Here is a 13,095-nt window from a genome sequence, read left to right as displayed (position 1 = left end):
TATTAGCCTATTAAGCATCAAAAAACAAAACCAAAGATCCACCATACAATTCTGAAAATCCCTGCTCACAGATACCCACACATCCATGCTGACATAAAAACAGAGAAGAGAATGTTCTCCTCATTGCTTACAGTCAATGAACATCTTGACTCAGACACCTTCAAATACAGTTAAATTAAGTGCGCTGCTGAAATAAAAACAATTGAATGATAGATCAGACAGTGGATTGAATGGTAATATTGCTTTGTGGAGCCCATGTCGGTACAGGATGAGAAAAGACTGAGAGAAGACAAGAAAACCAAATCATATACAGCGAGCTCCACAATGCTTGGGACAAAGGCATATTTTTATCTTGATTTGGCTCTGTACTTCACAATCTAAGATTTGCAAACAATTCAAATATGGTTAGAGTGCAGATAGATTCTCAGCTTTTATGAAAGGGTATTATTGTAGATTTGGGTTTCACAATGTAGAAATTGCAGCACTTTTAATACATAGCCCCCATTTCAGGGAACCATCATGTTTGGGACATATTAATGCTACAGTATGTAAATGAAAGTAGTCAGGTTTAGTACTTTGTCCGCATGTCCTTTAGATGCAATGAGTGCTTGAAGTCTGTTATGCATAGACATCACCAGGTGCTGAGTATCTTCTCTGGTGATGCTCTGCCAGGCATACATTGTAGCTATTTTCAGCTCCTGCTTGTTTTTGGGGCTAACTGCCTCAAGTTATCTCTTCAGCATATAAAACGCATATTCAATTGGATTCACATTGGGTGACTGACTTGTTCAGTCAAGAATTTCACTGTTTTGGCCTTGGAAAAACTCCTTTTTTGCTTTAGAAATATGTTTGGGATCATTGTCTTACTGCAGGATGAAGCGCTATTCAATGAGTTTGGAGGAATTTGCTTGAACTTGAGCAGATAAGTTGCTTCTGTATGTTTCAGAATTTGCTCTGCTGCTGCTATCAGCAGTTACATTACCAATAAAGACAAGCAGCCATACAAGCTCAAAACATAACACCCCCACCACCATGTTTCCTATTGGCCTCTGTACTTTGCTCTTGCCATCACTCTGATGCTAAGGAATCTTTGTCTCATCTGTACACACGACCTTTCAAAAACTCTGCAGGCTTTTAGGTACTTTTAGGTATAAACTGTAACCTGGTCATTCTGTTTTTGCAGCTAACTAGTGGTTTGCATCTTACAGCAAAGCCTCGATATTTATGTTCCTGGAGACTTAATGCAGACAGTAACAGAGGTGGGTAACCCGGCTTCAAAGAGTAAAAAGACTGACCATGTATTTGCGCCACCAACATGCACTAAACCAGCTGATTACAATAATTAGTTCTCCTACCATGGTGAAGAGTTATGCTAATTAGAATCAGCTGGTTTAGTGCATGGTGGTGGAGCAAATACATGGTCAGTCTTTTTACTCTTTGAAGTAATCACTGACACATCCATGCCGCTTTAAGAACGCTTCCGATCTGTCGGACTGGAAAATGCGGGTTTTTTCTTCTATATGGGGAGAATTCTTCAATCATCAACCGCAGGGTTTGCCTTGGCCAACTAGTTCAGTTACAATTACTGAGCTCATCAGTGCTCTCTTCCTTCTTAATTATATTACAAAACTAAGTAACCTTTAGTAAGCCTAAGGTTTGGCCTATGTCTCTGGCAGTTTTTTTTCTTATTTCTCAGCCTCATAATGGCTTCTTTGACTTTTATTGGCATGCCTCATGTCCTTGTGTTGATAAACGCCAATAAGAGACTCCAAAGTAATGAAAAGCAAATGCACCCAAACATTAAGGTGATCTGAAAGGGGGGACTATGTATAAAAAGTGTTGTAATTTCTACACAGTGAAACCAAATTGTATAAAAATACCCTCTAATAAAACCTGTGATTTAACCACATGTGAATTATTTGATTACAAAGTTGTGAAGTACACAGCCAAATCAAGAAAGAACATGTATTTTTCCCAAACATTGTAGCTCACTGTATATTATATATGGCGTATGATAAATTCATTGCCGTATGTTTAATACTTACAGCAAATTTAAAATACAGTAGAAGTGCCTTAACGCATACTAAAAAACATGGTTGATGGGTACAATGCATGGGGAAATGAATGCGGTGAAATGCTTGAGAAAACAAAGCGCATGTATGGTTTTGGATCGTCATGTAGGCTATACTGTGAAGTAAAACAGAAAAACCCATGGGACTATGAGAAGGGTGACTGGATTGGACAGTGGACTTGATGTCTGAACTACCTGCTTCTGGATGGGCACTAAGGGCATGGTAGTGATGCTTGTTTCTGTGCTGGTCCACTCTGTGATACAAGAGGTGGGTGTGCGGCCACGGGCCTGGTCCACTGCAGCTACTACAGCAGCTGCTGCGTCTGTTTTATCACTTTCATGCTGGTCCTATTACAAATGAGTCAGTTTAAAATAGACAATCCTTAGAAACAAATAATTTATCAATGAATTAAGGAATAATTAAGGTAAACTAATAACGCCATAGTTGCTGACCACTGTCAAAACTAAGAAGGCCACTTCAAGGAGAGGTCATCTGGGGACTCATACTTGCACATATATTGATGTGCCACCAGGTGGCAATGGTGCATGTTCATAGGGATAGTGGATGATTATCTTACCTCTTTAATGGAAACTCCTAAACCTCCAGTAGCTTTTTGCTGCATCCCAAAAGAGCCTTCCCAGCGCTGCTCCATGTGCACGTGAGTTGCAGCGGTCTGGACTTGGGTGGCACCAGCAGTCATCATGCGAGTAAAACTGGCCTCTGTATAGTCCTCTTGCTTCCATGGTGGGAGAACATCTGGGCTGGGAGTGACCTGCTTACGGGTCATGACTGGGGACTTGACAGGTCTGATAGGAGAAACTGACAATCTCATTGTGGAGGGAGATACAGACCTGTGAAAGAGAACAAAAGCAATATCTGTCAGAACAAGGAACAAACACAACATACAAATATGGGGGATTGTGGTTGAGACATGAAAGGGGAGGTTTCATTTGACCCTTCATGATAGTACTTTGTTTTCAATAGTATTGTTAGAATTGTGCAATAATAAAAAGCCAATAAATGGTGTGTCATGAGGAGCAATGTAACAAATTTTTTTAAATCTGTTTGCGCAGCAGTGCCACAGAGCAACCAGTGGTTTACCTGATGGGAGTTGGAGTTGGCCCCTTCACGTGCCTCACAGGAGAGGGCGACTGATGGCGTGTGGCTGAAACTTTGGAAACCATAGATGGTGGGGACTTGGAAGTTGGTTTCGGGGGCACACGTGGGGGGGGTTTGTGTGGCAGCTGCTGAATAACTGCACCTCCTTCCACATGCATTTCCATTGTTTCTGAAGTGCTAGTCTGAAAATGAGCTCCCACTCTCTGTGAATGATGGAAAAATTTTGATTAGCATGTTTTTTAATTCAAATCAGCATTAAGTAATCCAATTGTTAATTTTACATTCTCTTACCTTTTCAACTCTGGTCTGGTGAGCTTGAGAAATCTGAGCAGTTGAGACAACTGTCTTTGTCTTTTTAGCAGGTACTGCTACTTCTTCACCTGAATATCATGCAAAAATGAATTGATACATATGCAATTAATTAATTAATATTTTTTGGTATTGATGTTCAAGTAAAGAAGAATTACATGATAAATTAATACCATTTGAAAATGAAGCCACACAATGACACACATTTCCACAGCTAGTTTGGTAGTTTTCACTCCATAGCTCATTTGTTCTCACTTTTGGTACATTCAAACTGAAATAAATATGTGGCTCATTAATAAAGTCTAGATCTGTAATGTTAGACATAACTTCTACTAATAATTCAGAGTATGGCCTTTAACTGTGATTCAGTCAACATTTGTCTCTAGATTTCATTCACCATTACAAACAAGTCATTTTTTTCTCCACAGTTTGGAGAGTTCAGCATACATCAAAATTATCTCCTCAAACTGTGTGTGGGGGGGGGGGGGGGGGGACTATTCACACGTTTAATTGTGCATTAAATTTAAGGACACATTTTGATATAGTCCAGGCCTTTTTCTGGATATGTCATTCAGTACATGTCAAGATTTTAACAAATTCCTTATCAAATATCCTTAACAGCAGTGAGACTAAGAAAAACAAATTGTGTGTAAAGGTTTAAAACAATGAAAAAGTTCACCTTGAACAAGCAATTCAGCTGTAGATGTGGCACGTCCACTGCTGTTTGTGGCATTAACGGAGTATGTTCCAGAATCTTCAGGGAAGGCTTCAGCAATCAGCAAGCTGTAGAGGTCTCCTTCTTGAACAATCTGAAAGTCAGTGGAGCTCTGAATCTCAGCTCCCTCCCTATAGAACTTCACCACAGGTGTAGGGATTCCTGTCACGCGAACATCCAGTCTCACTTGGCTTCCTTGTCTCACAATCATACTCTGTAGTCTCTGAATGAAGTTGGGGGGCGCGGTTTCAGCTGAAAATAAATTTTAAAAATCGTTAGTCAATCCAATAATCAATAACATTTTGTTTGACGTATCACCCTGAACAAAGGGATTGTCAGACTCTATTATTCGTACAAATGTTAATGATGTGTTCACAGCAGAAAATAGATTACACAAATTAATAGTAACAGTACGAATAAGGTACGATGCATACCAGATATCCAAATACACATTTTTCATAGTTGTATACAGTAGGTTCTAAATGCAATAATTTCTTCTTGAAATTATGAACAACTTTCAAGGGCAAATCTATGACTACAGAAAAACTTGCTGTATTTAACAGATTTTATCTTGATAACAATTTTTAATATCCTTTTTACCTGTAACAAGTAGTTCGGCAGTGCTAGTGGCTTGTCCAGCACCATTGGTGGCTCGTACGGAAAATCTTCCACTGTGCGCGGCTGTCACGGCAGAGATCGTCAGTACAGCGCGGCCGTCGCTGAACGAGATCTGTGCGCCGGGCAGAGCGGCAGCAGAAAGAACCTGGCCATCACGAAACCAGCTCACCTCAGGAACTGGAGCGCCTGTGTGTAAAATTTAGCATTGAATTTAACAGTATATAACAGGACTACAGTGAGCTCCCTAATGTTTGGGACAACTTCAAATTTTTCTTGATTTGGCTCTGTAGCCTACTCCACACTTGTAGATTTGCAATCAAACTACCCACATGTGGTAAAAGTTTCATATAACTGTCTGGTAGACCTGCTGTTAACCGAGCAAGTTATCGTCGTAGGTTTTCGCCACAGTCAGTTAATGAGCCAGTAACTGCTACTACTCCATCGCCGTTTGTGGTGTCCACTTGCTGGGCGCTAGCTGACCGATCGTTCGCAAGTCACTTTTTGCCGAATAAAAATGAACACTGTCAGCGGTGATTAACAAATCTACCAAGTATTTTAATAACTGATCTGCAGGCATGTAAATATGACAACGCACTTTGTACAGCAAGTTTTCCACCTGGTGCATGAAGACAAAAATAATATACACTGAATTTCTAATTATTAGGCTATTTTTTTTTAGATCATCAAAACCAATGGAGAAAAGCCAATATACGCAAGGAGCCCCCAGGACCGATTCTGAGAACCACTGTCTTAAATGCTCTTGTCGGTCTCTTAAATGCTAAAAACATGTTCCTTTCTAAATGCCAGTCTTACAAAGATGGTTAATTTCGTTAAATTCTGTGTGTGTGATTTCATCGTGTGTTGTAGGCTATGTATCCAGCAAATAAACCTCTTAATTCGCTTCGTGAAACTGAAAATTTTGCAGTGTTTATCCCAAAATCGGGACTATAGTAGCTTTGTCACATGCGTGAAGCATGGCCCAGGTAGACATTTACGGAATGTACACGACTGACAAGCCGTCAAACACGTTTGACATTGAATATTTGCCGGTTAGGGTTAGCTAGCTAGTCAAATGGCTTGGTAGCCAAAGTTGCGAACTGTTTTAGCATAGGCTACTGGACTACCAAATATAGCAAGCTGATTACGCTTTCTGCCAACTAATTATTTGGTTAAGTAGGCTAAAGGAAATAGTAAAAATGACTCGGCTACCGAAAAACTTCAGAGGAGGATTATTTTATGGTCGTCTAGTGCAGTTGTAAATAGCACACGCCATAATGAAATCACTACGAAATGGGATGCTTTGTCCTCTGCAGTAATCAGGAAGTGACGCAAACTGTACCTCATTGGTCCACAACACATATTATAACAGTGCCCAAATGACACAATAAATCATGAAATCGACCCATGGACAGTCATAAGACGAATAAAATACACATATTGTGACTATTTGTTCTCATGAGAAAAAATAATTGACTTTGTATTTTGACCGCATTTGTACCGTAGACTTACGTGGAAACCGGATATGAACACACCTATACTGGAGCCAACCGTAGTGGCGCTAGTGAGCAACCAGGAACAACAAGACCAGGAAATTAGCTTCAAAAACGAAGTCTGGTTTTGGCCGCTTGGAAGGAAGGAGGGAAAAATGAACTTACCTGTGTGTGTGTTATGAAGGTGAATTGTAAATGAATGTGAACGGAAATGTATGATAAAAACGGAAAAGAAACAATGTTCGTTTTACCGCAAATTTAAAATACTTTTAAAAAAACGACCGCAATTTCTGTGAAATGAATTTGGTAGCGCTACACTTGTTTGCAGTAAATTACTTGTAATTTGTGGACAAAAGTGAAATTATTCAATGTAAAAGGTGACAATCATATTAAACATTGTTTTATTTTGTATTACATTAAAAGCTAGCAAACGCCGACCAAACCTGCAGCCGGTTTTGCTGGAAGCCTTCCAAGGAAGCGCAGGCCATACCATAGGGCTTTTTCATGGGGGTGTTTGGGACACATCATGTGTGAGATACAAAAAGGGAGAGGATTTATGCATTTGCTTTTGTTTTCTGTAATGGACAGTTCATTATTCTCATTCATTTGTTTATGGATAGTATTTATTTATTGTTTGTTCCTGAAATGTATATGTAAAATAAGAAATAATGATAAAGGGAAGAAACTTTTAAAAAAAAATAGAATTATCGGGGTAGGGCCTTGGGCTATATAAGCCAGAGGAAAAGTCCTCCTGGGGTGATTATGTTGTGTGTGTGCTGAGTGGTCATGCTAGCCATGCAGCTTATTCAAACGAGTAGGGCCTACTAGGCATAGCCTACTGTTATTTTGTTTACTCGTTTTTGTTTTGTTTGTGGTATTTGTTGTATATATATTGTTGTGTCGTCACCTGTACACATTTTGCACCGGTTCTTGGTTTGAAGCATATCTCCTGTAAATAAACCTGGGTGAACAGAAGTTTTTGTCTCCAACCGCCGCCGGACTCCCTCACAAGACCTTTTTATAGAACTCTGCAGGCTCTTATAGGTATGTCTTAGCAAACTGTAACCTGGCCATCCTATTTTTGCAACTAACTAGTGGTTGCATCTTGCAGTGTATCCCCTGTGGCATTATTTGTGAAGTCTTCCGTGGACATTAACACAGCCAAGCTTGCTTCCTGAACAGCATTTCTGATCTGTCGGACAGGTGTTTGGTGGTCCCAACCAATTGATTCTGTCAAGCCTAAGTTTGGGCCTATGTCTCTAACTGCTTTTTCTTATTTCACATCCTCATATAGGCTACCTTGACTTTCAATGGCACAACTCTGGTCCTCAGGTTGACAAATACCAATAACAGACTCCAAAGACAATCAAAAGCCCAGAATCAACACTACATACTAAAAGCTCTCTTGCACTAAGAAAGCTATTGAACATACCAGACCAATCAGAAACACTTGTGAAGCCATTTGTTCCAACAATTATGGTGCCCTGAAATGGGAGGCTATGCATAAAAAGTGCCGTAATTTCAACATTTTTATTTCTACATAAAAATACCATTTCATAAAAATGGAGAATATACACTTTAACCACGTGAATTATTTGATAGTACAGAGTACAGAGCCAAAAATGTCTTCGTTCCAAACATTATGGAGCTTACTGTATATTTCTTTCAGACTTCTGAAAGACTTTCTTTCCGACAAAGAAAATGTATAATTTTACTCAGTTGTAAAATAGCTATACATCCCAAATTATACTACACGTATATAGAATTTGCAGGGTTACAGACATAATACAATTATTAATAGGTATCACTGTAAATTCACAGAACAATACCATCTGTGATCATCCATGAGAATAGTAGAACTGTCAAACAACCTGAGCTGCATTCACCCTCACTCATGGTCTCATGTTTACATGTTTTCTGCTCAAATGGTTTAACAGTAATACTTGAATAATGAACCATAAAATATTCATGAAGCACTAAACCAATGTCATGTTTCAAACACAAATGTCTTTGTGCCTAACACATGAATGAAAATATGCTACATAAAAATATAACTATAAATAAAGACTATTTTACCTCTAACAATTTGAATTAGAAGCCAGTACTATACCATGCCATGCACTAGCACAGGGCTCTCCAACCCTGACCTTGGAAGGCCACATGATTTTTTTTCACGATCAGTTCAAACCATAGCGCCAGATGATCAAATTGCATATAAGTAACAACAAAAACCTATGGCATTTCAGAATCAGGTTTGAGAGAAAATTTTCAATCGAGAACACAGTTGGCAATTAAAAATAATGACCATCAACAGCAGGTGGTTTATCTTTTGTAAATAAATATGTAATATCAAACAAGAGACTCATGACTTGCAATGTCCTCCAACATGTAACTACTCATATGAGAGGTGGCCATGGTGGTCTTCCACTCTTATACATTTACTATTACTTCTATTGTTACAATTACTTGAATGAATCATTGTTAATTTATATGTTCAATTGTAATGAACTTGCATCACAATATTAATATGACCCAGTTATGAAAACCATTAGATTGCATTTAAATGCATTTACGCATTTAACAAAAAAAAGAAGAATTTTTTAAAAAGCTGTTAAATTTCACACTTATTGTCCGTCGCTTTGGATAAAAGCGTCTACCAAATACATATAATGTAATACTGTATTTTTGTTGTAGACTGAATCAAAGGAATGGTAAGCATGGCAAAAGGTCTAAGAACAGGTGGGAAAAGGTTAGCTCCTTACCACTAACTTGAGCCTCAAACGTTGCAGCACTACCCTCAAGTGCCACAACGCTTTGAAGCGGCTGTGTAAACGTTGGCGCCTGGGACATGTTGGTAGGCACCCTGAGAAAGAAGAAAGACAAGACACACAATGTTACCCATCTATTGTGAGTATGTGCACACACACACACACACACACATTAACATCAGCAGTGCAAACAGTAACATGTTCGTGTGCATTAATTACATCACAAATTAACATGCGGCATCATTTTTATCTTAAGACCCAGTATTTTAATATAATCGTTTAATCTGTATAGACAGGATAATTGGTGTTATTTTTAGGTATTTAGAAAAGAGAGAAACTGACGAATCACTTATTTAACCCCAGAGCACCTGGCCCTTTCCAGCCTGACACTTGAGAGACCAGTGGCACCATGGGGTCTGGGTGTCAGGGCAAACCCCCCAGTCCCAGCAGTGACTGACACCTCACAGACTTAGCAGCGGCAACTGGGAGTCATCAATCAATAGCATACAGCTCATCCAACCCACAGATGTCAGCCTGGAAACGCTGACAAAATGTTAACATTTGTCAGACATTTCTCATTAAGAAATGACTAATATTGTACGTGATATAAATAGTTCTTACATTGTTTTTCTCTCGTACTACATTCCTGTATTTGAGTAAACAATTGAGTCTTCTCCGTGAATAATTTGCATTCAAATGAAAGGAAAAAAAATCTATGTGATATGTAAATGAGCTTAGTGCTAAACCGTCTGCCTTTGTAAAAAAAATAAAAAATAAAAAAAGAGCTGAAATATTTTAAGCCAATTAACATACATGAAAATACATTGAGGTGATCAATCCTACTGGCTATTTTTGTGAAGCAAGAATGTGCTTTGGTGTTGCATTTGGTTTTTCCTACACAGATTAAATACCTTGTATATGTTGTATAATTTTAAAGGAACTCCAGGATTTAAAGACAAATCGTATGCATGTTGTGGGTCATTACAATAAGCAATTGAAAGGGAAACATTTATGTGTAAGCCATACCTTAAATACCTAATTTTTAATAAATATAAATATTTAGTAATACTGTTTGTGCATGCAAATGTGTCATTTTCAAACTGTTCTCAGAATACATTTCAGAGCAATTACTTTATATTCACATACATGTTTATATCTTAGCACATTTTTACAAGTGATTCAAAGAGGACATAATTCCCTTGGGAATTAATATGAAGCAGACAAGATTATTTACTTATTCACAAAATTGCACAAAAATCAAATAACTGTATTAGATAATGTACTCAAAAATATACTTCTGATTAAAAAGCAAAAAAATGAAATAAATCCATAAAACATAGATTTATTTCATACTACTATTTATGATCATTTCCTACCCAACATTTTGTAAATGATCACACAATAAGTGTATTAAGAACTTAAAAGGTAATTAACAGGGAGGGAGCTACAAGAATTGTGAATTCCCAAAATCTACCCCCCCCCCCAAATTTAGAGTTCCTTAGGTATTTTTAAACCATAATGTTTTAAAATATCTTGCCTGCTTTATCTCCATTATAATGAGGCAATTACAGTTTTTTTTGCCTATTCTGTTTAGATAAGGTATCTTGCTAGCAACTGGTGTTTGATTAACTATGAACTGCCCTGAACTGGAAAAAATAAATAAATAAATAAATGTAAAGGCAACATGTGTCGCTGCCTTATATTTCTTCTAAGCGGCATATGCCATTTTACATTCCACTACCAATACACTATATAAATTAACTGTAAAACTGAAGCAAACATGGTTTTTAATGAGTAGAAGTAAATGGCACCCAGACTAACATACAAAAAAAAACACACAGATGCAGAAATGGGCTTCTCGGTGCACCTTTTTCAATGTGATACAGTGTAGGGGACAACAGTCCAATCATGTAAACACACAATAAATAATATTTATTAAGAGATGAATAAAAACAAAAAACAGGCATTTCACAGTATGTCCACTACTTCTGCACAAGCATTCAAGAATATCAGCAAAGCAGCATTAAACAAATTGTTCGAGGAATCATTACAATTGAAATTCAGCAATGTCAGTAATTGTAAAAAGCGATTTTGAGCCAACCACACTCATTTGAAATTCCAACTGAAGAGAGCTATTCATTTCTCTTTCTTCCAACCATTCAAACACATTTATTTCAAATAGGTTTGTATGCGTTTGAGTGAAGTATGTAGATTGCAGGAGCTTTGGTGGCCATATTGATAACTAATCATCAGGAACTATTAACAGACAGTTACCAAATTAGCAACAGTAAACCTGATTAACTGAATATTTGCATCTTGTTTTTTCACCAATATTTAATTGCATTTTGAACCACATGATGGTGGATATTCCCATGCCACTCTGTCAATTTTATAACATGACACCATTTTTTTAGGCTACAAGCCATATAACATAGATGCAACTAGTATAATAGTTATGCAACCATATAATTCAATCTTTATTATACTATTCTGAGCTATTATTTGAGTGAAGACTACACATTGAAAATAGTAATTGTATGGGGAAAAAACTGTTGAAAGCATGCTTATTTTCTGTCCACATGCATCTGTGCAGATTAAATAGTCAAATGTAGGTAGTATGTAGAATACATAAAAGGAGGAGGTTGAAAATAACCAGTCGCACAAACAAGAAACAACTTGAAGAAAACATGATATCGTCAGAGCAAATTCACAAGCCAAATATAACCTCAGATTCAATCCACCACTTGTGTATTTTATTCTTCAAATGGAAGACTCCTTTAAGAAGCAATACCTACTGTTCAAAAGTTTACATTAATCAAAATATAAACACAATTACGTTGAAGAACAGTGTTCTATAACAAAACAGAAAATAACTCCTAACTGTACAAACTTCTCATGCCTAAGAACTGGAATCTGTGATAGAAATGGTTTGACTCTAAAAATAATCTGTCCCAAACCTGATTGACAGTCACCATGTGGCACATAGCTGGAGGTGCAACTGATATCCCTACCGCTGATTCCCTTAAAAAGACATCACAGTGCAGCTGGGACACCACTCTAATGCTATCAGGAGCTATTCTTGGCTATTCTCAAATCATTCCACTGTATACTAACCTTGAAGATGGAAAAGCACTCTCTAATACACAATTGTTTTGAAACTGCAATATTGTCGTTTATTCTTGAAAACAACTTTCTACAAACAGCTTAACCACTCACACTGTAGGTTCTGCATTGCATAAAATCATCTTTACAACATGAGTTAATTTTTGAGAAATGCAACATACACATATGAACTGTTGAATTTATTATCATAATGCTTTATGAGGAAAATGTACTTACTTGTATTCACAAGAGTGCCCAGAAACAAGGGACTGAGCCCAGAGGTTTTATATCTTCAGACACAATCTCTTTATCCAGAATGTTTCAGAAAATCCAAATGTGAGAACAGCTGAGCCTCAAAAGAACAAAAACAAAAAACAAAACTACACAGAATGTTAGCCGTGTAGTTTTGCTTTTCCCCTGCAATCCCTACACCCGAGGCAAGGCTGGGAATGCTCCAACTACTCAGAAGTGCTAACCTTGTTGTTTTACTTTATATACCCCTGGACCAAACAGCATCATCAATGCATTGCCACTCCCCATTGGTCAGCACCTCAAAGGAATCATGGGACTGAGAAGCCATTTTATGCTTCCTCACTCCTGTCATGCATTTTACTGTTGTGCTCCTGGCATTAATTCTAGCCAGATAGCTCCCATTACCCCTTAAATAATTCATCTAATGCCTTCAAAAATGGAAACAATCTGTAATACATTCACTCTTTACACTACAGCACTATTAAAATTGTCACTCTGTTATGCTCAAATGAAAGCAGGGAAACTCCATTAAATTGTGCTTTACCAAAAGGAGAGAGTGGCTGTCCTTGTCACTCAAATCTTGGACTAACCCCTTTGCATGAACTGGACAAAAGCACTGACCACTCTGTGGTCAATACGGATACCTCTCC

General features: G+C 37.8%; 1 protein-coding gene across 1 annotated transcript in view; it reads right to left on the bottom strand.

The window, feature by feature from the left end:
• LOC118222801 (titin-like) overlaps window positions 1-12,640 on the bottom strand; it is a 202,142-nt gene extending 189,502 nt beyond the window's left edge. Inside the window, exons 1-7 of the mRNA XM_035408658.1 lie at window positions 12,431-12,640; window positions 9,086-9,186; window positions 4,816-5,019; window positions 4,180-4,467; window positions 3,483-3,571; window positions 3,174-3,394; window positions 2,650-2,923 (exon numbers count right to left, since the gene is read on the bottom strand). Of these exons, the coding sequence (XP_035264549.1) occupies window positions 2,650-2,923; window positions 3,174-3,394; window positions 3,483-3,571; window positions 4,180-4,467; window positions 4,816-5,019; window positions 9,086-9,173 (1,164 nt within the window). The 5' untranslated portion in view covers window positions 9,174-9,186; window positions 12,431-12,640. The remainder of the gene's footprint in view (window positions 1-2,649; window positions 2,924-3,173; window positions 3,395-3,482; window positions 3,572-4,179; window positions 4,468-4,815; window positions 5,020-9,085; window positions 9,187-12,430) is intronic.
• Window positions 12,641-13,095: the final 455 nt, after the last annotated feature.

The sequence above is a fragment of the Anguilla anguilla genome, chromosome 3, assembly GCF_013347855.1.
Source record: "Anguilla anguilla isolate fAngAng1 chromosome 3, fAngAng1.pri, whole genome shotgun sequence".
Classification (NCBI taxonomy): Eukaryota; Metazoa; Chordata; class Actinopteri; order Anguilliformes; family Anguillidae; genus Anguilla; species Anguilla anguilla.
This window is presented reverse-complemented; position numbering and strand designations above follow the sequence as displayed.